This window comes from Coccinella septempunctata, chromosome 3 (assembly GCF_907165205.1).
Source record: "Coccinella septempunctata chromosome 3, icCocSept1.1, whole genome shotgun sequence".
In the NCBI taxonomy this organism is placed as follows: Eukaryota; Metazoa; Arthropoda; class Insecta; order Coleoptera; family Coccinellidae; genus Coccinella; species Coccinella septempunctata.
The window spans coordinates 39,125,526-39,152,113 of record NC_058191.1 but is presented as its reverse complement, the minus strand read 5'-3'; the positions used below and the strand labels follow the sequence as shown (position 1 = coordinate 39,152,113).

At 35.0% G+C, this 26,588-nt stretch overlaps 6 protein-coding genes across 6 annotated transcripts in view; 4 read left to right on the top strand and 2 right to left on the bottom strand.

Annotated features, from left to right (window-relative positions):
• Positions 1-3,998, bottom strand: part of LOC123308914 (N-alpha-acetyltransferase 15, NatA auxiliary subunit) — a 45,521-nt gene extending 41,523 nt beyond the window's left edge. The window contains exons 1-8 of the mRNA XM_044891722.1: positions 3,819-3,998; positions 3,526-3,610; positions 2,804-3,066; positions 2,347-2,481; positions 1,809-2,183; positions 1,357-1,701; positions 969-1,250; positions 691-904 (exon numbers count right to left, since the gene is read on the bottom strand). Of these exons, the coding sequence (XP_044747657.1) occupies positions 691-904; positions 969-1,250; positions 1,357-1,701; positions 1,809-2,183; positions 2,347-2,481; positions 2,804-3,066; positions 3,526-3,610; positions 3,819-3,875 (1,756 nt within the window). The 5' untranslated portion in view covers positions 3,876-3,998. The remainder of the gene's footprint in view (positions 1-690; positions 905-968; positions 1,251-1,356; positions 1,702-1,808; positions 2,184-2,346; positions 2,482-2,803; positions 3,067-3,525; positions 3,611-3,818) is intronic.
• A 252-nt stretch (positions 3,999-4,250) lies between these two features.
• LOC123308915 (dnaJ-like protein 60) lies at positions 4,251-5,370 on the top strand. The gene is made up of 4 exons (XM_044891723.1): positions 4,251-4,452; positions 4,505-4,598; positions 4,654-4,838; positions 4,968-5,370. Exons 1-4 carry the CDS (start codon positions 4,385-4,387, stop codon positions 5,284-5,286), a joined length of 666 nt encoding a protein of 221 aa, XP_044747658.1. The 5' UTR covers positions 4,251-4,384; the 3' UTR covers positions 5,287-5,370.
• A 181-nt stretch (positions 5,371-5,551) lies between these two features.
• LOC123309441 (selenoprotein F) lies at positions 5,552-6,189 on the top strand. The gene has a single exon (XM_044892568.1). The coding sequence runs from the start codon at positions 5,651-5,653 to the stop codon at positions 6,143-6,145; it is 495 nt and encodes a 164-aa protein (XP_044748503.1). The 5' UTR covers positions 5,552-5,650; the 3' UTR covers positions 6,146-6,189.
• Positions 6,190-6,328: 139 nt separating this feature from the next.
• On the bottom strand, positions 6,329-8,900 carry LOC123309439 (T-complex protein 1 subunit epsilon). Its single transcript, XM_044892565.1, has 8 exons — positions 8,664-8,900; positions 8,513-8,603; positions 8,338-8,448; positions 7,845-8,186; positions 7,547-7,761; positions 7,064-7,441; positions 6,710-6,901; positions 6,329-6,622 (listed from the first exon to the last, which is right to left on the bottom strand). The coding sequence occupies exons 1-8, from the start codon at positions 8,769-8,771 to the stop codon at positions 6,428-6,430; spliced, it is 1,632 nt and encodes a 543-aa protein (XP_044748500.1). The 5' UTR covers positions 8,772-8,900; the 3' UTR covers positions 6,329-6,427.
• A 460-nt stretch (positions 8,901-9,360) lies between these two features.
• Positions 9,361-10,284, top strand: LOC123309440 (eukaryotic translation initiation factor 3 subunit K). Its single transcript, XM_044892567.1, has 3 exons — positions 9,361-9,530; positions 9,614-9,833; positions 9,890-10,284. The coding sequence occupies exons 1-3, from the start codon at positions 9,478-9,480 to the stop codon at positions 10,262-10,264; spliced, it is 648 nt and encodes a 215-aa protein (XP_044748502.1). The 5' UTR covers positions 9,361-9,477; the 3' UTR covers positions 10,265-10,284.
• Positions 10,285-12,375: 2,091 nt separating this feature from the next.
• Positions 12,376-12,990, top strand: LOC123310422. Its single transcript, XM_044893889.1, has one exon. It carries the CDS (start codon positions 12,376-12,378, stop codon positions 12,988-12,990), a length of 615 nt encoding a protein of 204 aa, XP_044749824.1.
• Positions 12,991-26,588: the final 13,598 nt, after the last annotated feature.

Below are 26,588 nucleotides of genomic sequence, written 5' to 3'. Positions count from 1 at the left end.
AATAATATGTACTGGACGACAATTTCTCAGATAATTGATACGGATTCATAAAACCACTCTAAATCACAATAACATAAACCGAACACTGTGTGCCCCTCAGAGGTCTTTTCAAAGTCAGCCGAAATGCCCGATTGACGTCACTTGAGGAGCAAAGAAAACCATCTATGACATTTATGTCCTGTCACCTGTCAATATTATCAATAATAGTCAGTTTTCTATCATACCACCCTTCCATATTACCACTCAAGGATAAATAATATTCACTGAACGCCATTTTACTAGAAAAATGATGAGGATTTACAAAAACCACTCAAAATCGCAAAAATATCGACTGAACGAAAAATTGTGCGCCCCTCAGCGCTCCTGTCAAAGTCGGCTGATGCGAAAAGCCTTATTGCCACATTTTATTCTAAGATTGTGGATTTGTTCACATTTGCATTAGGTGAACGTCAAAAATCTCGATTTTTTTAAACTCTTTCCCTCTTTTACGATCTGGTTCCACTCTGGTCTGATTCCTTTCGCTGCCGGCGAGACGCAGCAGTTTGGACAAATAGATCATTTTCCGCATTATATTAAAATATACCAAAATAAAAAAATTCGATTCCAATATATCTTTGTTCGCAATTTCTGTATTCTCTTTGGAAGTACGCAAGATATCAAAAACCTGAAAACAATGAAAATGACACTTACCAGTATTCAATTCTTGCTCCGCACTCTCATCCTTCAAAGGTTCATCAAACAGATGTAGATACACTTCAATGGCGCATTTCGCAGATTTAAAATAGAAAGGATGCCCCCGTAGAACGTCCTCCAACCGAAGGAGTCCAACGTAAGAACGCAACGTCATCTTCCTCATACAGTATGTATGAAAATCGAATTGGTCCTCGATAATTTCCGAAAAATGCTGAAACAACAAAAGATCAGCTCCTATAACCGATCTCGAAGAACGGGGAAGAGAAAAAACTCACCCTATCAACTTCGTAACATTTCTTCAAGGCTTCTCCGTATTTTCCCAATCTTTGGTAGGCTAAAGCGCATTCTGTCTGGAACCACATGCACTGCATCTCGTTCAGATTGTCCATAGGGGAGATACCCTCTCGGGTAAACTTTGAGCAAGTATCTTCGGCTTCTTTCACTTTATTCGCGCGAAGCATGTATTTGGAACACTTCGAATTTATGTAACGATCTGCAGTGTCCAGCTGTTGGGCTTCGTCCAGCCACTTATAGGCTTCTTGGGGATCGCCCGCGTGCTAAAATGAAAATATTTCTTCCTAGAGTAATGGTGAGATATATAAAGGAGTTTTAAAGACAGAAATGAAGAATTAAAACCATCAGTAGGTGCTGAAGTGTACTTACCTTGTGTATTCTTCCTTTGGTAACATACAATTCTATCAACGTAGGAGTATGCTCAATCGCGGCATCTATATATTTCAAAGCTGTTTCGGTCTGGCCAAAATAATCATAATGCTGTGCTAAATAATAGTAAACCCACAACAAAGCCGATGCAGGTTCCTTAAGACCATTGGTTGACTTTTCGTTATACTTCCCACACTTCTTAAGCGATTCTACATAACCTAAGCATAACTCTTCGATGATGGTTGCCTTACTCTTATCCTCATAAAGGGACCTGAGATCCACGAATAGGGGTGGAACACCTTTGGATAGAGCCTTCTGCATGTACTCATCTACTAACGTTTTGAACTGCAAAAAAAATCTTACATAATTTCAAGCTTTCGCTCTCCATATTGAATCACACTATAGTCCATCTCAGAATAAATGGTTAATCAACAAAATATATTTCCACTAACCTGTTCACCAGATGCATAGACCAAGGGTAACCTCTTTGGTGGACTAGACCTCGGATACTTCTCCTTATATTCCTTATAAAATTTCAAAATTTCTTCTGAACTGGTGATCTGCTTGGCCTCGATCATCTTCTTGTAGTAACCAGTATTCTCCGGATTCCTTCTGATCAGGTCATCGTAGCATTTTACTGCCTTATTATATTGCGACAGACGAAGGAAGAGCTCTCCAAAGGTCTCCTTGAGCGTTAACTTATCTACAATGTGAGTCTGACTATTTTCTAAATGTTTTAGAGCCTCTTTGAGATCGCCTGATTCTCTTATCACCATATTTTGATAAAGGAGTAATTCACTGTGTTCATAGTCAAAGCTGTTAACAATCTAGAAGAAATAAATAAGACAATGAAAAAATTTTTATGGATGCATTAAAAATCATTAGCCTTTGCTAAATTCGAATAATATTTGATTCCCAAGGGATACCGAGTTGTGGCAGCTTATAGTTTCACAGAAAATAAAAAAAAAGAGGTCAGATAAGGCTACTTACTTGTTGTTGATCTAGGAAAGTTTCCAATATACTCATTGCATTTCTATAATCCCCAAGTAAATGAAAAGACATAGCATATCCAATCCACGATGCTCTTTGAATGGGACGTAACATCAGAAGTTGATATCTTGTATCCTTAAAAGGGAAAATGCTGATTATAAAGAAAGAAATCTGCCCCATATCTCAAGTATTAAAGTAAGGTTAGGTTAGTTTAAGATTTTTATGATTTATACCTCCATCCTATATCATATGTATATAAACACTCTATACAATACATGGACTTAATATCATGTTTTTCAATAAATTTCTGCCCTAAATATGGTATTGCATTATATTTAATCCTAACCTCAAATATTGGTGTAGTGATGACTGCATTTCACTCATATATATTTATGAAATACTTAGCAAGGATCGAGTGGAACAGTAATTATATATGATACTGCAGAAAACTACTCACTCTGTACCCTTCCAAGTCCCTCATTTGAATTTGCAAAAGAGACAAATCTCTCAGAATTTGGATATTGTCTTTTTCCCATTTCAAAGCATTACGATAGCATTTTATAGCTTCATCATATTTTTTGTCCGATCTCTGCAGTAATCCATACACATGCCAGCATACATGAGATTTTAAATCATTTCTTAGTCCTTTACGAACATATTCGTAAGCTTCATCTTTCCTCCCTAAGCAATTAAGGGTCAAACCCTTCATTGCCAGCGTTTCTAAAAGGAAAAAAAAATGTAGAATAGGAATACATTTTACTGATACTTATTCAATCATGTTACTGATCTTATTTATGCATATAAATTTGAGTTTTAGGAATGAATGAGCATGAAACATCTACAACGGAAAATTCTACAAACTGGTCAAGCAATTTACAGGAATACAATATTGATAGCTTCCATAGACTAATGAAGCTATTAGTCTATGATAGCTTCTCTTAAACACTGGCTTTATCACAATTCTTATGTATCATATCATATTTAAAAAATGAATACAAGAGTTCCTTTTTACACAAGAATATTGCGCTCCCCCTTAAAACCGTTCCAGGGCAGTTTTGGATGTACTTGTTAGAAGTCATCTGAGATAATTAGAAAGGAAAATAAACTCAGAAAAAATGGACAGATCTTAACACTGACAAAATATAAATATTTTATTCAACTGACTGAACGTTTACTCACCCCCATGTTCTGTGAATTTTGGGTTTGACAATATTTGTTTAGCAAATTTTAATCCATTTTTGTACTGTTTATGTTCATAACATCGCTGAAAAAGAATAAATAAATGACAAGATGACGAAAACTATCCAACTGGTAACAAAATTGTGCGAGATCAACATAACACAGCGGCGAATATGATATTATTCTTGAGCAATAATAATAATAAAAGAAAAGCCGAAAATTTTTCACTTTATAAGAGTAAATCTTGCGTGCAGCTTAGGTTGTGAGGCTATTTATGTGTCAAATTTACTAACCAATATTCGTTTGAATAACGCATTTTCCTTCGGAGGCAAGGGGTTACTTGAGGGCATTTTAAATTATAACCCAAATGAAAAACTTATTTCAGCCGGAAAATGAAATTTGATCGAAATCAAAACCTCGTGGCTACAAACTTTTCCCAATGTCGATAGTAGTCACGTGACCAACGTCGTTTGACAATGACTGTCAAAAATTTAGACAAACGGTTAAACCAAAGAGTAACAGTTGAGTTTAGATCATTACGTTATCATTTTATTTTTCTTAAACGTCCGAATAAGCACCAAATAGGTATCTTTCTCTTTGCTTGCAATATACATATCCGCAATTTAGAATATAAATATGAATCATGGATATTGATTTACAAGAAATTCGCCTTTATTTTCAAGTTTGGTTTGGTTCATTCTTCTATTTCTATGGAACGCACTTAAAAATGTTACATAAACAACTTTATGTCAAAAAAAAGTCAAAAACCTCAAAAACCTGATTTTTTATTTGATTTATTTCGTGAAATTATAGGAAGTTGAATTTTCTGCTTCCTGAACAATGACCTCAATTTCGAAATATGTTCCACCTCAATAGCACACTTATTCGCAATGTGATTCCAGTGAACAACTATTATTTGATATTTTGGTAAACTGAAATTATTTTTTGCTATCAATTTAATTTTGAAATGTATTTTCAGGAGGCCACAAACAACATTTTACGATGTATTACACTTGAAGAAAGATTGCTCATCAAAAGAAATCAAAGATTCCTATATCAAGCTCTCTAAACTAGTAATTCAAGATGATGGGAATTATAGAATTGTTGTTTATTTCTGATCTGTTGTAGTATCACCCAGACAGAACTGTGAATTCTAAAAGTGCGCACCAAAAATTTGTAAAAATCAATGAAGCGTACAATACTTTGAGCAAACCTCATTTGCGAAGAAATTATGATATGGAATTAGAATCTCCTCCACCTATAAAGGATGCAAAAAGCTATCATGATGCATATGATTTCTCTATGTATGAAAAGTGAGTTATGATTTTCATACTAAATTTCAAACACTTTCATCACATTCTGAATGTTCATGTTGAATTCAGTAATTCCCATAAACAAACCATAATAATTTATGTCATTATCTAATGTTGAGAATTTTCCAGTCCCATTTTCAAAAGACATAAGAGTCGAACTAATGATGAAGATGGATATTATGGTTTTAAAGGAATTAAAAAACAACCCCATTTTGTGATAGTTCTCCTTTGTGCTGGCATTGCCTTAGTTGGGCTCTCAGTTCAGTTAGCACTTGTGAAAAATTCAGTCACATTTCGGAGAGAACAATTGAAAAGGGACAGTGAAGCATATGAATCAATACTAGAAGAGGTTAAAAAAACTTCTGAGCTGAATGGTAGAGAGTTGCAAATTGAAATTTTGAAAAGAAAATTTGAGGAGAATGAGCTACAGAGAAGAAGATCGAATTGAGTAGCTGAAGATTATACTGATTGAGGAATGTTAATGAACAGTACATTGTTTTAGGAAATTCAATAAATATAATTTTATCACGCAGTTATTTTTTAATTCTAAACCAAGTGTTTGTGTTGAGAATTATCCTTTCTCATTTCTGTCGGAAAAGATCAAATTCATTCGATGTAGTAACGAGTTGAACTAAAAATGGTAAAAAAAACTTAGTAAAAAACGCAAAAAAACGAACTTCGGAAAAGATTAAATAATTTGGGACTCTCTGGTTTGTACGTCGATGACATTTGTTGACGTAACATAACCTCAATTATTTTAAAATAATAAAAACTTCTAATGCCATAGTTTTCGATTAAAAAACATTTCCAAAATGAAATTTATCGTGAGTGGAGTCATCTTACTCTATTATATCAATGTTGCTTCATCCGACTTTACAGTGGAAGATTGTTGGGCGTTAGGTCTCAACAAAGCTAATTTACTCTGCTCTTCTTGCGACCAACTTCCTAATTTCGATTTAGACGTCTTGAAAGATCATTGCCGCGAATGCTGTCATCAAGATGAAACCATAAAAGAGGACAAGAAATATGCAAAAGCTGTTCTTGAGGTCTGTACTTGCAAATTTGGAACCTATGCTCAAATCCAGGCATTCATAAAAAGTGACAGACCGAGTAAGTTCCCAAACCTACAGATAAGGTACGTTAGAGGTTTGGATCCCATTATCAAGTTATTCGATAAAGATGGACATCTTCAAGAGACAGTGGCTATTGAAAAATGGAACACGGATTCTGTAGAAGAATTTCTGAATACTCATTTGCTGAAGCCAGAGGAGTTAGATAATGATTATTTAAGAACAAACATGATTTAGTTTTATTGTAAGTTGAATCTTATTGATAAAAAATTTTCAAATAATTTTTTTTATTGTTATATTGGGGCTTCTATGAATCCTTTGCCAACAACACATTTCTCTTCAATCTAATGTGGTGGGAGTCGATTTTTGTTTTCATTCATTGGCTGCATTACCCAATTAGACTTTGGTACAAAAAAAGAATTTGACAAGTTCGTTTTTATTACTGATTAAATACAATCTTAAATAACGTTTTAAAAGTTAGTCTCGAGCGTTAATACAAAAAAAAGTCAACCGAACTTCTTACAATCCTTGAGAATCTTGAGGCTTTCTCACATCATCGATTTTCAAAATCATCTTTACCAACTGGGTTGCTAGAAGCAACTGTTGTTTCTTCGACTTCAGAGATTCAATAACATGTTGCTCCCTCATGTTACTATTGCCTGTTTGCATACAATCAATTCCCAGAGCATGATCCTTGGTGGAAGATTGTTTTGCCTAGAAACAGACCAAATAAATTAGTCATCACTCACTGTTATTAATGTATTGATTCATCAGCTCCTCTTATTTATCAACATTCATTACCTTCATTTCTCCAAGTGCGTGGATAGCAGACAAACCACTGTTCTCTGCCAAGGCAAGGGGAATTGATTCCAAAGCCTCAGCAAATCCTCTGAAGGCATACTGTTCTAGAGATGCCAATTGATCAGCCTGTGCAGCTACTGCAAGACTGCAAGATATTTCAGCTGCACCTCCTCCATAAACTACCCTTGGTTCCTAAGAAAAAAAAACTGAATTTAAAAATACAAATTAAAATTTCCTCTTCTACCACTTCATATTTTTCTTTACCTGAAAAAAATCAATATTTTACACCTAATGAAATCACCAGAAAAAATTCATCTACCCCAAAAAAAAAGATTACTTGAAAACCTTTCTTACCTGAATCAAACTCCTGACGACGCACAAGGCATCATGAATACTTCTCTTTGCTTCATCAACAATCATTTGATTCCCCGCTCTGATCAAAATGGTGACTGCTCTTGAATTGGAACAATCTTCAATGACCAACATCCTATCCTTGGTTGTTCCGAAACACAACTCCCTGACCAACCCAGCCTTACCAAGCTTCTGCTCGTTCAATTCTTCAAAACGAGGAACAATCCTTCCTCCTGTAGCAATAGCTATAAGCTCAATTTCCGGACCTCCTACCCAACGGACGGCCGGTAGTTCCCTTTGAAGGAGCAAGTGATTAGCTTCATCGTCAAATCCCCATTGGCAAATTGCCAAGGTAGCACCTGCGTTTTTAACCAAGGATACCTGAAAAAAAAGGACATTAGCATTTTTTTGACAAATGACATTTGTATTTTTGACATTAGCATTGTTTGAGTTTGAAAAGTGACAATGGATAAGATCATGACTCACCATCTCTGAAAACTTGTCCTGTTCATACTGTCTTAATTCTTTGTAGTCTTCTACACTGGTTACATCCAACTTATGTTTAGTTTTAGGTTTTGGGGGTTCAAATGGACAGGTTAGGATGGCCAATTTTACATCCTTGAGTTCTTTGGGCATCTGTGGATGGGACATTGTTTTATCAATTACCACCCCTTTGACTAAGATGGTATCTTCTAATCGTCCTGAAGAGAAAAAGGTTTCATAAAAAATTGTTTCCAATACAGAGCTTTTCATTATCAGCCCTCAGCTTTCACACATTACTCACCTCCTACTTTGCCTTCAACTTTGATCAGCTCGAAATTAACATCCCTAGTTTTCAAGTCTGCTACTGCCATCACAGCTTTAACAGCAATTTCTGCCATCTGTCTATGGCATTTATTGATAATTTTTGATCCTAATGTGGTCATAGCTACCTCAACCAGAGGCTCAATGTTTTCTGCAGAAACTGGGAATAATTCGGCTATCTTATCGAGGTGTTTGACAGCTACATCACAAGCTAGCTCATAACCATCTGCAATTCTGATAGGGTGGATTCCACGATCCAATAAGGCACCAGCTTGTTCTAAAAGTGCTCCAGCAAGAACTACAACCCCTGTAGTTCCATCACCTGAAAACAAGAGACCATTGTTTTAAAATTAAGTTACATTATAAGGCGTGCCCTTGGAATTTGACTATCGAATCTCACTTGTCTGAAGAGCGAGTTTACCCAGAGAGGTTATATCTGCAAGATTACAATATATTTTATAAGTACACCTTACCTATTTCATCATCTTGAGATTGGGATAGCTGAACCAATAATTTTCCAATTTCATGTTCAACGTCCATCATTTTCAAGATTGTAGCACCATCATTGGTTACAGTAACTTCCCCTAGAAGGGCAACGACAAAAAATTTGTAAAAAATTAAGTTGAACACAATTAACAAAGAATTTACCATCCGGAGAGACCATCATTTTGTCTAATCCTTTGGGACCCAAGGATGTTTTAACAGTGGCAGCAATTTGTTTTGCTGCCAAAATATGAGACTACAAACATAAAAAGTGAGTTTTGTACATATTTTTAAGAGAAAAACAGTTTGCTTTTACCTTTAAGGCATCTAAACCGGAAAGTCTTTTTTGTTTGTCTTGATCCTTCAATATAATGAAAGGTCTACCATATTCATCGAAGGCTAAACTACCTGGAAAGCCCGACATGATTAGATATCAAAAATGATATTAACTTTCTTGGATGATTTCAGATTCAGAATTTCATAAAATTTTCATTGATATTTACACCCAAGACAAGACAAATCAGGAGGATGGTCTGTCGAGTGTCAAAATTAGAAGAGTCTATTGCGCAAGACACACGCATGGAGGTCCATATGTGTTTTTAAAATTAAAACGAAACAATATTTTTGAATACAACCCATTGAAACTTACACATTGTGTAATTTTTGTCTGAAACGCTGGAGTAATATTAGTTTGGGGCTGGAACTCTACAAGGATATGCGAAACTAGAAAAAAATTAATGCAAGTGTTTCATTTGACAGAATTTTAAAATTAATAAATTTCAAACTACACCACAGAACAGATAAAGTCTATCTGAGTGCCAAGCGGAGCCACTTCAGTTTTGGTTTTGGAATAAAAATGAATTCATAATATATCAAGAAGAAATAAACATCATTTTGATTCATATTTTTATACACCGGCAACTATTATGCCTAATGATTTATCCAACGGCTCCTCTTAAAATGCGAATCACTGAACGGTATCACTAATTCCGGGCATAGAATAACCCGATTTCCACCATGTTGACTGAAAAGTTCCACAAGCCAACATTAACCTAACTGTTTCACCACTTCTTTTTATAAATTTTATTGCCAAACAGAAACTCTGTTTCCAATTCTCAAAATATTTGAAAATGGCAGAAGCTATGAAGCAAACGGTTGCTAATATGTTGAAGGGAATTGAAAGGTAAATTGTAACTTGCATTATCAATTCATATCTTCGTTGCTGCTTCAACATAATGTGTATATCTAAAAGTTTCTGGTTTTCAGATACAATCCTGATAATTTGCCCACACTTGAACGTTATGTAGAAATTCAATCTAGGGAGAATGCCTACGATTTGGAAGCAAATTTGGCAGTTTTGAAATTGTACCAATTCAACCCTCACAGTTTTAGCAAAGATATTACATGTCAAATATTGCTGAAGGCTTTAACTAATCTACCGCATACTGACTTTATCCTTTGCAAATGCTTACTGAACGAAAAACAGGTAAGGTAGATTCACTTGAATATTTTATGTAATTATCAGTGTTCTATAAATTTCAGCTTTCTGATGAACCGATAAATCAAATAATATACTTAGCTCACATTCTCGAGCAGTGCGAATTTCAGTTATTCTGGAACAGAATCCAGACCCTACCAGATTTAACCAAGTGTATTACTGGTTTTTTGGACTCGATAAGGAAATTCGTTTGTCATGTTGTGGGAATTACCTATCAGACTATTGAGAGATCTAATCTTGCTCAACTGCTTGGAGATATTGATGATTCAACTTTGAATGTTTGGATCAAGAAATATGGCTGGAAGGATCAGGGTAGCTTGATTTTTATTGCAAATCAAGATGAGAATATCAAAACTAAAAATATTAATGAGAAGATAGACTTTGATAATGTTGGAGCTATTATGGCAGCCTGTCATTAATAAAGGTTGTTGCATTTGAATCGGTGTTTTATTAATTATTCTTAATCTAACTATCCCTATTATTCGTCCAATATTGAATTCAGTACCTATTCAATAGTAGGCTATGTTTAATGTTGCTGCTGTGAAGCAAGTTTTAAGACTCATGAAATTAACCCCAATTATATATTCATTTTCAGCAGATTAGGGCTCGAAATTTAACAGTTTATGTTCTCTACTTATTCCAGTTCCAAATAGAAAACAAAAACTTTTAGTTCAGCTACCGGTTCCTCTTTGCTTGTTTGTTGGAACGAAGAAGAGCATCGACAACCTACATGAAGTTCTGTGTCCCACGACCATCTTTGAAAGGTCTTTGTCCTAGACATAGACTTAATAAAATATGGACGGGCCCTGAGAGAGAGAGGTCACGAGTAGTACGTTAGAAAGAGATGGACATATGGTAGAAAATGTCAAAATCATATGTTTATTGTTTACTGTTCAGCTCTTAGTCTGAGGTTCAGCTACTGTGTTTTCAATCGATATTTCATTCTCCTCACAAACAATTTAGCAGAAAACTAGGTTTTTAGAATCGACTGCTACATGCCAATAAAGCGAAAGTGATTTATTTTTGGAAATAATCTACCAATAAAGGAGTTTTTTTGTTATTTCATGTATGTACATAGGACATGATTTACAAAGATTTACAAGGAATATACCTAGTCTACTTTCTATAAATCATAAGGCCACAGCAAGAATTTGTAGAGGTGACTTGAATTTCGAGATAGTAGATATATTTTTGAATATTATAAAGAATGTTGTTCTAAACGAAGTAGTTACATATGTACCATCACATTCTATTTCAATGCATGTCCCAAGAAAATACTTAACTCCAATCTGGATTCAATATTAGGAAGAGCAGAGATGTAAATCATGTTGATATTCAGTAAGCCCTGTGACATCGGCAGACTCAAAACTCAATATTTTCTGTTGATCAGTGCCACAGAAATCTAACACGAAAGCCACATAATAAAGAAACAGGAGCAGTAAAATATTACTGCCAGGAGTGCCAGAGAAGAGCAACTAAACCACCTGATGGAGAACCTATCAAAATAATTGTGAATGATTAATCATCATATAAATATTTCCCCCGCAGGAAATTTCATATTATTTGTGAAAGTATCAATAAACATACTTAAAATTATTGCCCTTTTCTCTATACTACACATGTTTTTGCTCAAGGAAGGTGAAATGTTTAAAAAAATTCACTTTAACGATTAATTTTTCTCTGTGCAGCCAGAACGCAAAGCAGGGGTCCTTTTATCTTCCCAAATCACGAGTAATTTCAGTGTATATAAAATCAGACCCCGGCGAATGAGATAATAATGCTGGCTTACACAACTCTCCAAGTTTTTTACATTAATAAAAATAAAAAAACAAATTTTCAGGTAGTATTTTTTTTATACGGAATATATTATTTTATCAGCACTTGAAAGTTTCAAGTACGAGAAAAATATAGTTGATTTGATAACATTTTCGAAGTTGATTTCAGTCAGAGACAACCTCTGTTGTTGTCTCTGATTTCAGTACAAAAATTGCTTCAAATTAATAGAAAGTCTATAAATCTACCGACAACCATCCAAAAGTGCAACATGGAGTATCAGCGGACTGGTAGATTTCCCGAGTTTACTCGATAACTTGGTTGAAGCGGCAACGTTGAATTATTCTCTACCAGCTACCAGCTTGACGTTTACTACCAGGGATTGCTGTTATCTCTCTTTTCTACCACCCCCCTCTCTCTCGTGGGTATTCCTCGATGCGGTGAACGGGAAAAGCACGTGAAGGCCTGTCCATGTATTATTAGGTCTATGGTCCTAGATTAATCTATGGTCTTTATTTATGTCAGACATTGCTTAATAATAAAAATGAATTTAAAACTTTTGATTGTGATTGCTCTCTTATAGTTACCAATGTCGTTAATACGTTAGTGAGTAGAATCATAATTTCTACGTCTCTGAAGCCGAAGTGGGATAACAAGGAATATTCAATTGTGAATTTAGTAGGTTTATAACGGTACAGTGAAGTTTAATACAAATTTGAATTATTGTGTGAAATACTCTTTCCGGATACAAGAGGTAATGGACAATAAAGATTCTAACATACCTAATAAACTTCAATGCGTTGACGACTGGAGGATTAGAGAAGATCTTGCACAGTGGAAGTCTCTTGCGATAAGCTTATACCACGAAAACCAAATGCTCCATGCTCATTTGAGAGATACCTACATGGATATGATTGAGCAGGAAAAATCTGAACATGACGCTAATCCAAGTTGTAGTAATCATAGTGATGATCCAATAATAAAGAATGTCCCTAGCCAAGAACCTTTATCACTTGTCTGGGAGGGTGAAAAACCTAAATTAGACCCAGAGGTAAGGCGTAAATGGTGTTCTTATGTATATTTCAAGAGAATCAGAAGAATGCGAGAAATCTCTGACGTCCTTACTCCAGTAGAAGACGACGAAAAAGATAAAAAACGTAACAGGTATGAAGAACCAGCTGAAGAAGAAGAAGAAGAAGAAAAACCTTTAAATCTTATCAGTAATGAGAGACCAATAGAACTGAAGAAATTATATGGAACTCAGGGATCTCAGATTGGAGGCGTTGAAGTAGCTTTACAATTGAATTACGAACGTTTACGCTCTCAAATGAATCCCAGCTATTGGCCAGAACTACAATTGAATTTAGGTTAACTGATTCAGAAACATAACTGATTGGGACTCTCAAGAGAGAATGTCAGAATATGCTTATTGAAATTCAATAAGATTCGAAACATTTTTTGTTATAACCCGCAGGATTACTAACTAGAGGATAGGAATTATTTAAAATATTTAGGTATTAAAATTTATATACAAGGCAATAAAAGAAGGGTGTCTGTTTTGAAGAATTAAATCCATAATATAAAAACAGTGATTCAATCGAATAAGTTTTTTGAAATAGTTCTTCCACTTTGGAAAAATATGTATCAAAATATTTCTTGTTGAATAATCAAAATTTATTTCAATTTTATTATAATTATACTGCAATTGTATTATGAAAAATTAAGGAGTATTATATTTTTAAATTGACTCAATTTCTCTTGAAATTTAATTGATGAAACTGAGTTATCACTAGGAATTTTATATTTCTGTTGTTTTAGCTATAACTAAATCTAAAGTAAGTTTCTTGATAAGAATTTCTCCCAATCCAATTATAAAAGCAATTCAGGTGAAATGGAGTGTTAACTCCAATTTTGAATAGGAAGATAAATTATCAAAGTCTTACTTCATAATTTTATCATAAAAAACCATATTTGTATTTGTTTTTTCATTCTGAATTATTGGATTTAATTCTTGAAAGCTAGCAAGAATGAAATATACCTGTTGTTTGCTCTAGACTGATTATAAGGTTCTGAAATATTTGAAGAGGGAAAAAGGTTTATGGAAAATAAAATCTCTTACAATTAGATATATGGTTTAGGTATTGTTGAGTGAAATTTTAATTTTTTCGATTTTCTCATTATAGCAAATTTTTGTATTCAATAAATTTTTCGTAAATGATGAAGCCTTTTCAATTTTTCTTTCTTGATTTTCTTTCTGAAGCTACCAAGTCAGTGGGAGCCCACATTGCAATAGTCAGGGACACTTGGTGAATTGTGAAGATTGGGTGGTGGCAAAAAAAATTATATATGAGGTATATGCCTTTTTATCAGTAGGATGAGCGATTATTGGCGTTCAAAGTATACAAAAAAAAGTCAAATCATTCATATAAGAGAGGCCACATGCAATGATGTTTATAAAGGTAGAATTTTATCGTGAAATCAAAGTCGAAGCAAAATCTCATCGCTATTTTGTAATTTCATCTCATTTTTTTTTGTCAACTTCGGAATTTAGTTCAATTGCCCACTTCTAATTATAAGTGGACAATCTTCTGTATACTGTGATCCACCACTGAACTGGACTAATTTATTTTTAAGACATGTAAACCTTGATAAATGTGTTCGAAAAATGTATATAATTCCACTGCGTAATGACATATCGTGGTGCGTTTTAGCATAATTTATTTCACATTAGTGGTTGGATGTTGGGGGCGATTAACGTTTTTCACAGTCGTTAGTCGGTTTTCTGACAGGGGTCTGAGATCTCGAGATTGCCTTATCCCAGGTCCCAATGTTTCTCTCGTTGGTACGGTTACGTCCTTTTTTCGCTTCAGTTCAGTCCAAAACCGCCAATTTGGAGTATTTGGCTAATAACCAAGAAGTCTTGTCGGTATACTATAGATAGTGCAAGCAGAATAGGAAAAATGCGGTTTCTAAAATGTTGTACAAAAAACGGATCCATTTTCGAAGCCTATATACATATAATAATATGGATATTATATACAGGGTGTCCAGATCTCAGGCCGAATTTCACAGAGTGAGATTCTTCAGAAAATTTGCAACACAAAAGTTTTAATAGCAGTATCGTCCAATCAACATCCATTGTAAAGTTACTCAAGATTCTATAATATTTTTGAATGTTTCAGTGAAACAGTTTCACAATTATTAACACAAAATAAGGGATATCTTGAAAACTAAATCAGCTTAATGAAAATTCATTGTCGATTCTCATTTTCCATGGGAGAGATCTAGTTTTGCTGAGAGTTTGTTGGAATTCATTCCCTTTTCCTAAAATTATGTTGATATTTTATTAAATATAGGTACTACTATTCCTAAATGCAACGTGGGGATCATCTACTCGTTTTCAATCCCTTTTTTGTTACTCATCTAATTCGGTAATTCTGTAGAAAACGACCATTGAGGTATGCACTTTACGATGATGATTGTTGATGAAAAAGATTCTCAGTGATCAAAACTCCTTTCCATTTAACAGCTTCCTTTTTTCATTTCCTGTTTACGGACCACCTACAATGTTACTAGGCTTAAATCTTATAGGATGGACAATAGAGACAGAGAATGAATGGAAAATATAATGATATACAGGGTGTTTTTGAAGATGAGCCTTATTTTGAACAGAAAGGTACCTAGAATTGTTCTAGGTACCCTGTATTTAAAAGGGTTAAGAGGTAAAGCAGATTTACGAAGATATGCTCAATACCCTTGGTGATCAATGTCCTTCGTATGCGACCGTGAAAAACTTGACTGCAAGCTTCAAAAGAGGTAAATTTTCCATTGAAGATGATGACCGATCTGGAATGCCAGTTTTTGTGTCAGTCCCCGAAAATATCGATGCAGTTCATGACATGATTTTATCAGACCGTCGAATTGGGCTAAAACGGATATCTGAAGCACTGAATATCTCATACAAACGCGTTCATCCTATGGTTCACGTCAATTTGGACATGAGAAAAATTGCTGCAAAATGGATCCCCAAATGTTTGAATGCTGACCAAAAGCGTGCAAGGGTAGAAGCATCGCGTTCGATCTGTGCTCGATTTGAACACTCTGGTTCTCCAAGACCTAAGAAATTTCGTGTCCAAAAATCTGCTGGAAAAGTTCTTGCTTCAGTTTTTTGGGATTGCCATGGAGTAATCATGATTGATTTTTTGGATAAGGGTAGAACAATAACCGGAGATCACTATTCGACATTACTGACCACTCTACGGGAAAAAATTATAGAGAAAAGACGCGGAAAGCTATCCAAAGGTGTTTTATTTTTGCAGAACAACCCCCCTGCACACAAATCTCATGTTGCCATGCAAAAAATTAGTGATTTAGGGTTTGAATTACTGGAACGCCCCCTTTATTAACCAGATTCTGCTCCATCGGACTATCATCTCTTTCCTCAACTGAAAAAAGTTCAAAAAATCGTAAATTTTCTTCCAACGAGGAGATAATAAAAGCTGTGGAGGTCTGGTTTGCAGAGCAAAATGAAACATTTTTTTTGAAAGGTCTAGAGACGTTGCAGGTTCGCTGTAATGAATGTATCCAATTAAGAGGAGAATATGTTGAGTAATACAATATTTTGACAATTGAAATTTTGTTTAGTTCTATAGTAGACTAAGAATTTTTCAAGATATATCATCTTCCAAAAAGATTTTATTTTTGAAAAAAGCTTCGGAAATAAGTGATATTAAAATAGGAACAAACTTTAATAAGTTAAAGCAGTCTTATACAGGATGTTTACCAAAGATATGCACCTATTGCCATGAAAGTGCATGTATGCTTCCCGAAGTAGTTTTGGTTCCTAAAACGACCAACCTAGAGCATTTATTCCTCTCAGGGCTCTGAGAGGACACGTCATTCACAGGAAGTGATAATATATAACTTTTTCCCCAGGCCTTCCTTTAATGTAACACATACCCACAACAATGCAAATTCCTCTGTTGGATATAACTCATATATAATTAGATGAAGCGTCGAAAGAAATAAAAAAATTTCTTTATTTCTACTTAATTGCTACGTACCGAGATATGGGTAGCCAAGGCGCAGAGGTGAACTGTAGCTGAATATTAAGTCCGTAAATTATACGACTCGTACCCTCAATCACATTGTTCCTGGGCATAAAAACTAATTACGTAATGTGCCTATGGAGATCGTGAAGAAAACATGTTCGATGGCGTCAATGAACTTCCAGAAGCCCGAAACTGTTGGAATTTTCGTCTAAGTGATACTGACGATGAAAAAATGAGTTCCTATTGTCCAATTCGTTTTTTTAACGTCCCTTCAGAACTCAAGATGCAGTTGTTCAGGAAAAAAATTGATAGATGCGGAGCTCAGCTAACACACATTTATTTTTTCCAATATTTCCAGGAATTAAATCAGGGACCATGAATTCCTTGCAGTTTTTCATCAAAGTGGGAGTTGTGTCAATCTGATGACGTCGAAATAAGACCGAAAACTAGTTGAGCGTCTACTCTTCTTCGGTGGGTATTTTCGGGGTATTTTTGTTTGCATCCTAAACAAGCAAACAAAATTTCAATGTCAAAATACTTTATTTCTCAACATGTTATCCTCTTAATTGAATACATTTATTACAGCGAACCTGCAACGTCTCCAGACCTTTCAAAAAAAAATTTTTCTTCTTGCTCTGCAAACCAGACCTCCACAGCTTTTATTACCTCCTCGTTGGAAGAAAATTTACGACCTTTTAAACTTTTTTCAGTTGAGGAAAGAGATGATAGTCGGATGGAGCCAAACCTGATAAATAAGGGGGGTGTTCTAGTAATTCAAACCCTAAATCACGAATTTTTGCATGGCAACATGAGATTTTTGTGCAGGGGCGTTGTCCTGAAAGAACAAAACACCTTTGGATAGTCTTTTCCCTTTAATTTTTTCCCGTAGAGTGGTCAGTAATGTCGAATAGTAATATCCGGTTATTGTTCTACCCTTATCCAAAAAATCAATCATGATTACTCCATGGCAATCCCAAAAAACTGAAGCAAGAACTTTTCCAGCAGATTTTTGGACACGAAACTTCTTAGGTCTTGGAGAACCAGAGTGTAGCCATTCCATCGATTGTTGCTTTGTTTCTGGATCGTAGAAATATACCCAAGTCTCATCCATAGTAATAATTCGGTTAAAGAGGTCTATGTCGTTTTCAAATCGAGCACAGATTGAACGCGATGCTTCTACCCTTGCACGCTTTTGGTCAAAATTCAAACATTTGGGGATCCATTTTGCAGCAATTTTTCTCATGTCCAAATTGACTTGAACTATATGATGGCCGCGTTCGTATGAAATATTCAGTGCTTCAGACATACGTTTTAGCCCAATTCGACGGTTAGCATATCTTCGTAAATCTTCTTACCTCTGAACCCTTTTTTTATTCATTGAACTGGTTTGGGCTAACTAGACATCAATACATCCTCTTATATCAATGTATTTTATGTATCTGAATTATTTTAGATTACTATTCCTCATGATAAAGTAGTTTATGAAACATTTCATTCAACATAATTTCGTCTGCACCGATCAGATTTCAATTGATGAATTCATCCCAATCGGAAGGTTCAGTAAACGACTCCTCTCGAAGCGGTGGCACAATTTCACATCTAGAAAATGAATATTTATTGGCGTTCAACAGTTGCGCATTCCGCAAGTTCATAAATACTATATCCCGATCAGGAAAAATACCTCGTTCACACAGCTTTTATGAATATAATGTGAACACGGGTTTTTCAATTTGCATTTTAATTATTTGGTCTGGTTATTTATCGTGCCCATTCGTTAATCCTTTATCTAATATTTTGCCCCTATTCTTCGGAACATGCTCCGTTGGGTCGAACAACATTCTTTATGGATGTGCTGAAGAACACGCGAAGCAGAGAAGGAGCTCTGGGATGTGAGTCACCACGTTCATTGGTTGGTCACTCTTCCCTCTATACAGCATCCCTCTATAGCAGAGAAAACTGCTCCAAAGCAAAGATTATATAACACCTTGCTAGAACGTAGATTTAGGAGTAGCAATGTTTATTAGACACCTACCTAAGGCTAGTGAATGTGAAAGACAAGGGTTCCCTTTCTTTTTCCGTCAGGGTAGTTCACATCTTGGAAAGGGGTCAAATAGACATCAATTCGACCAGCCCCAAAAAACTGCCGGATAAGCCTGTAAGAAGTATCATTAGCAGAATAATCAGCTTTCTTCAAGAGCTGGATCTGCTAAACCACAATAAGGGTCTGGGTACGTATTATGAATGTAAAAATCAAAATAGACCTGATTCATAGAATCTTCTGATTCATCATAGACCTATCAAACATAATCTTCAATATGTCTATGATTCCAACTCATTGAATTACATGAAGTAACCATGCAAATGGTAATGGAACCTTTCATTCTGTGATCGGAATATATTCTTCGAGTGTTTTGTGATTTAGATAGTCGAATTCAAAGAAGCTATTCCTAATTCGTCATGGAATTTGGGTGAGTTTTTGAAGTATTTCACGATATTTTCAATCAAATTTGTTCTTGGTTGAGAAAACTTGTCTATCGAAACTGATACAGTGTTTCTCTCATCAGAAAAATATTGTTCCCTTTCTTTTTTCGTCAAGATGGTTCACATTTTGGAAAAGGGCCAAAAAGACATCAATTCGACCAGCCACAAAAAACTGCTGGATAAGCTTGGAACAGGTATCATTAGCGGAATATTCAGCTTTCTTCAAGAGCTGGACCTGCTGAACCACAATAAGGGTACGTATTATTATCAATATAAAATTCCAAATGGACCTGATTAATAGAATATTTTAATTCATCATAGATAGACCTATTAAACATAATCTTTAATATGTCTATGATTCCACCTCATTGAATTATAATATTGAAGTAACCATGGAAACTATCCTGATAACCTTTCATTCTGTGATCGAATTATATTCTTCGAGTGCTTTGTGATTTAGATAGCCGAATTCAAAGAAGCTATTCCTAATTCCTCATGGAATTTGGGTGAGTTTTCAAAGGTTTTCACGTTATTTTCCATCAAATTCGTTCTTTATAAATCATCACCGTTTTGCGGTTGTGAAAACTTGTCTATCGAAACAGATACAGTGTTTTTCTCAACAGAAAAATATTGTTATTGAGAACCTGTCACCATTGTTCGATTCATCGATTAGTACCCTAGTGCAAACCACAATATCAAGGAGACAATGCTTCGTCATCTTTCATTCTGTGATTAAAATATTCACCGAGCATTTGATGTTTCAGAATGTTGCAAATGGAAAGGTTCTTTTGGTGTTTTCTCCTGGGATTTGGGTAAGTGTTGACTTTTTGCTCTTTTCAACAGTAAGTAGTTGTTTTTATTCGATTTCGTTTGAAAATGATGCAGTGTTTACCAGCATAGAAAAATGCTGTCTGTCGATTAGATTTCAAGAACTCTGCATGAACTAACCGTCAGTTTCTAATTTTATTACTGGGTCCCAGTGAGTAAAAATTATCCTTGATTGGTTAACTCACCCGGTATATCCGTTCAGCAACTTCTCCGCAGAGAGGTGTTAATTTTCGCCATTTGTGAGTACCGGTTCGAAAAAAAGCGCCGGTAGATCCAGCAACCGTACATATTTTCGTTCTCCGGTCAGCTTCGCATGGAACGAATGTACTTTGATCTTATTTGCCGACCACCTTTATTTTTCATTTCATTAAATCTGCTCTTAAATATTCGAATTTCTCAGGGCAGCTTCTGTTAATTTGCATGTTGCGCTCGTAATTTCTGGTGTTAACATCTTAAGCATTCAAAAGTCTCGTTCCGAGACCCGTACAAGATTTACCAATCTGCTATATTGCATTAATCCGAATATTTTACGACCTTCGAGAGCACAAAAGGCTCTTATTTGCGACATGTTCGAGGATGAATTCTAATTATAATTATTATTTCCTCCCGTACCCATTCGGATGCGAGCTCAAAAGCCAGCCAGTAATCTCGATACGAAATTCAGCTAGTCTCTGAAAACGGACTTTGCGAGTCGTTACTTAGTATTTGATGTCCGAATCATGGCCGGGATGGGGATCACTGAAAAACCTGAATTATTGAAGATGCGGTGGCTGAGCGTTCAAGAAGACAGGGTTGGGATAAAGCTTAGAATGTGGTAACTTTGAGTGAAAAAGATCGTCTTGAAATACTAGCTTCACCTGCCAGTTTCGCCGGACAAATTTTCCTCTTCCAAAAACGTTTGCCAACCTTGTAAATATTCGACTACACTCTCACAATGGAAACGTATTTTTTTTAAATTATATTTGTGCCTTTCGGTTTCTTTAAGCATTTTACAATCCTTGGAATGTCGCCGGCTCTCAAATTCAAGTGATATGCGGCGTTTTTTTCCTGTTCGTGCATTACATTTATGGTTTTATCCATAGTCTAATGATTAGACTATGGTTTCATCATAGAAGGCCTACTAGTGTGTGTTCTGTGATGAAACCATAGTCTAATAATAAATAAAAAGAGAAGTCTATGGATTAAACAATAAATATAATGCACGAAACACGAAAAAACGCTCAAGGACAAAAGAGGCACCATTTTCCTATACCATTTGTTTTATGAATCGGCTCGGTTTAAAAGATACATCTGTTGAATAACCATAAAAATTTTATTTTTAGTTGTATCTCACAAAGGGTTTCATCGAATGTAATGAATTTCGAAATATAGTTTTTCATTTATTTGATGAATCTATTCTGAACACAAGATATCACCCACGTCTTCCACTTTTCTCATTTTGACCATTACGTACCATGAAAATACCTAAAATTCAAAGAAGCCAACTCTTGAAACTAAGCTGGACGCTATCTGATGTATATTTGAAGGTTTTGTAAAATAGAAGTACTCTGCTCCAAAGCAAAGATTATATAATCTTTGCTCTGCTCTATAGTTTATATAACACCTTGCGAGAAATTTGACGAAGGAGTAGCAATGTTTATTGGATACCTACCTAACGCTTATGAATGTGAAATACAAGGGTTATCTTGGTAGTTCACATCTTGAAAAGGGGTCAAATAGATATAAATTCGACCAGCCCCAAAAACTGCTGGATAAGCTTGCAAGAGGTATCATTAGCGGAATAATCAGCTTTCTTCAAGAGCTGGATCTGTTGAACCACAATAAGGGTACGTATTATTATCAATGTAAAATTCAAAATAGATCTGATCAATAAAATATTTTAATTCATCATAGATAGACCTATAAAACATAATCTTTAATATGTCTATGATTCCACCTCATTGAATTACAATATTGAAGTAACCATGGAAACTATCCTGATAACCTTTCATTCTATGATCGAATTATATTCTTCGAGTGCTTTGTGATTTAGATAGCCGAATTCAAAGAAGCTATTCCTAATTCCTCATGGAATTTGGGTGAGTTTTCAAAGTTTTTCACGTTATTTTCCATCAAATTTGTTCTTTCTAAATCATCACCGTTTTGTGGCTGTGAAAACTTGTCTATCGAAACTGATACAGTGTTTTTCTCAAGAGAAAAATGTTGTTATTCAATACCTGTCACCATTGTTCGATTCATCGAAGTTGAAATGATCAAGGAGACAATGCTTCGTCATCTTTCATTCTGTGATTAAAATATTCACCGAGCGTTTGATGTTTCAGAATGTTGAAAATGAAAAGGTTCCTTTCGTGTTTTCTCCTGGGATTTGGGTAAGTGTTTCAAGTATTTATTTTTCATTAATCATTAAATTTGTTCTTTCTATATCATTATCACTTTGTGGTTACTCTCTGCATGAGCTAATCCATTTCGAAATATAGTTTTTCATTTATTTGATGAATCTTCTTCGAACACAAGATATCACCCACATCTTCCAGTTTTCTCATTATGACCATTACGTACCATGAAAATACCAAAAATTCAAAGAAGTCGACTCTTGAAACTAAGTTGGACGCTATCTAATGTATATTTGTACGTTTTTAAAAGTATTCTTCATATTTTCTCGTAAAAACTTGATCAATACTCAAAAATATTCATTAGAAATATAGATAATAGGTATAAAAGGTTTTTCCTTACCAATTCATCAGATGGGGCGGGAGGTAATAGAATAGAGGACCATATGAGGGGATAGAAATTGATCCTTAAACATTCCTTAGGCTTAGATGCTGGTTCCTAAGATACCTCTAATTTCTAAACAGATGCTCAAAATCAATTGATTTTTCTGTACAAGGCTCACCCTTGTTTTTAAGTTATTTCCTCTCCAAAATTGAGACTATCTTCTAGGAAGATGTACGAAGGAATATGGCGTTCCCTCTTTATTTCTCCGAACGCGAAACCTTGACGATGGCAAAATCTTTTGTGACAACTTTAAATGAATCATATTCAACTCTGCTCTTTCAATAACATGCCTCATTAGCATAATCAGGCAATACAGCCAATAAATTTCGCTTGGCGAGGGTTAACTGCACATAATCCATAACTGGAAACATGATGATAATTAAGGATTTATGCCGGTATTTTTGTGTGATGAAATTATCCAGAAGATTCAGATACCCGATAAAATAGAAAATATCGTTGGAGTTGAACGTATCGGAAACACGACTGGGATAATTTATAGGCGGACAGGGTAGCTGGTCGATAATAATGATATTTTATTACCGAACAATAAAGAACAGATGAAAAGGTACCAGTCTCTCGGTGAAGAGACAAATTGAAAATCAAAGTGTATTGTGCTTGAAAAACTGATGGAAATTAATTCTCTATTTCTTTATGTATGTACTACTCTTAGCATGGCTATACCTCCTAGTAAAAGGAGTTGGGGTTACTTTGATCACTGAAAAACAATTTTTTGTTCTCGAAATATTGGAAAAACGTTATTAAAGCGAATCTCTCTAAGAACAAATATGTTATCATTTTCAATTTTAAAATTTTTAACAACTATTCATTTACACCCTGTATATATTCAGAAAAAGTATCACTCATCCCTTCAAAACTACCCCTAATGATTCCCTTGGTATCTTCAAATGATACCCAATATTTGAATCTGTTATGGTACCCATTACGAATGTAATATAGAAAAAACCAATGATCGCAGGTTGAATACAACTTCACTCACAGATGTCTAGTATGATCTCGAAGGGTTGTACTATCCTTAATGGCAGTTTCAGACAGACAGGTAGTTCAAAATAGTTGACGATATCATTGGACGTTAATGTTTGTTATAGTTCTTTTTATTATGTGTATCTATATTTCATTAAAGGTTCATTCTAATCTGTATAATAAGCATTATACAAGGAATATTATTTTTATTTCTTCATTTTTTATTTGAAAACTTATAAACAATGAATTGAAAGAAGCTGAGGCACTCATTGAACTAAAAAACGGACTATACAAACATTTTTGAAAATAATTTCATCATATCTTAAAAATTCGAAATGAATTAAGTATTATCCATCCGAAATTAGGGATCAAAATGTAATTTTCAGTTAGTAAGAATAAAAAACTGTGGAAAATAGATTGCGATTCATTGAAAATTGATGACACGTGAAATTTGCATCTTTTCTATTCCGAATATTTAGGTTTCAACGATGAATTATTTGTTTGTTTGATTCTATGTTTCAGTTTTACGAGGATACATTGAAAAATTCTTAGCCTACTATAGAACCAAACAACAATTAATTCAATGTCAAAATACTTTATTACCCAACATATTCTCCTCTTAATTGGATACATTTATTACAGCGAGCCTGCAACGTCTCTAGACCTCTCAAAAAAAATGTTTCTTCGTGCTCTGCAAACCAGACCTCCACAGCTTTTATTACCTCCTCGTTGGAAAAAACTGTACTACCTTTCAAACTTTTTTTCAGTTGGGGAAAGAGATGATAGTCGTATGGAGCCAATTTTTTGCATGGCTACATGAGATTTGTGTGCAGGTGCGTTGTCTCGCAAAAACAAAACACCTTTGGATAGCTGTTCGCGTCTTTTCTCTTCAATTTTTTCCCGTAGAGTGGTCAGTAATGTCGAATAGTAATCTCCGGTTATTGTTCTACCCTTATCCAAAAAATCAATCATGATTACTCCATGGCAATCCCAAAAAACTGAAGCAGATTTTTGGACATTCTTGGAGAACCAGAGTGTCGCCATTCCATCGTTTGTTGCTTTGTTTCTAAATCGTAGAAATATACCCAAGTGTCACCCATAGTAACAATTCGGTTTAAGAAGTTTTTTCACTATCGCATACGAATGACATTGATCACCAAGGGTATTAAGCATATCTTCGTAAATCTGCTTGCCCCTAAACCCTTCTAAATACAGGTATCTACTTGATAATGGCTTGATACTCCAATTTTTCGATTTTAACATGGACATCTTTTTTCTTTTAATTTATTGCGTAACTCTGGTTTACTTTTTCGACCTCAAACTTCACACTGACACTTCTAATGAAATATTATTCGTTGCTATGGTAACGCAATACATTTTTTATGCATAGAACTGGTCTAGTAGATATCAATACATCCTCGTATGTCTTATGAATATTTTTGTGCTTCGTGTTACTAATTTCTTTGGTTGGTTAAGAAAACTTTCATCCACCATAGAAATAATAGTTCTGGAACTAGTATTTTACACTTGCCGTAATGGTTATTGATACGCATTACCAACGTCGATATTACAAGAACGACTTCCATGTAGTAATCTATTCAATATTCAAAAACAAAACGAAAAACGATGCAGAAACATAAGACAATGAATAAACTAGTTCGGAAATCAATAAAATATCAATATTATACTACCAGTTCTCACGGAGACCTCTCGTACACAGGGTTTAGTTGATGTGGAAGCGGACAGAAATAAAAGCAAATTAGTAAGTTAGTTAGAAATGATTTAGATCTGGACTAGGAACAACAGGGCGCTCATGTTGTGCGTACTGGCGTACACATCTCCATACGGAGATCGTTATAAATTAGATGGAGATAGACGCCTTATCACGGCGTGCTTCATTACCACACCGATCCATAAATATGGACGTATGACAAATAAACCAAAGAGACCACTAGTATTGACTAAAGGATTCGCTAGAGCCGACATATCATGTGAAATTCAATGTTGCCGAACTGGAAATCCAGGCAGGACAGGAACGGACTTGTGCATGGATTTTCTAAAGAAAGGTATGCTCAGAAATTATCGCTATTAGTTGGGCAGCCCAAGAGGGAATTTGGGATCTATGGTGAGTTTATACAGAGTAACTACGAACTTATACCTGGTTGACGTGTGTGAAAACATACCTTGATACATCAGTACCTACATGTCTATACAAACAATTTTTGCACTTTTTTTGAGAGGAGTCGTTTTTTAAATGAAACACCCTATATTTTTCAACGCAGTTATTCAGTCGCAGATTTGTCGAAAAGCATCCCGTTACTGGTTTTTCAGTAATGCCATCCGTTTCAAAGACATTGAGTTTTCGACTCCATTCTCGACATGGGACACCTTATATACAGGGTGAGTCTTTGACTCGTCCAAATATTTTAACGGTAGATTCTTGAGGTCAAAAGAAACACTTTTTTCCTCTAGGTCTCCACTGTGATCTGTTTAACGCTAGTTGTTTCCAGTTATGATTGGCATTAACTGATTTTAGGGATTGATGACATTCTCTCCGCATGTGTCATTGCGATTAGACGTCAGTTTACCGCTCCGATAAGTTAAGTTACTATTAATATATATAGTTATTGACAATCCTGGAAAATGGTATTAACCCGTGAAAATAAGGAGGAAATAAAGGAAATCATAAAGGATACGGTCATTTCAGTACTTGATCGTTACCTAGATAAATTAGCTGATCAGGTCATGGTGAAGATTAAGGACAGAATGGAAGAAGAGTATCAACAATTACAGTCACGAATCAAAGAGGATGAAATCATTCCTGTTCAAGAAGCCTTCAAGGAAATACAGTTGA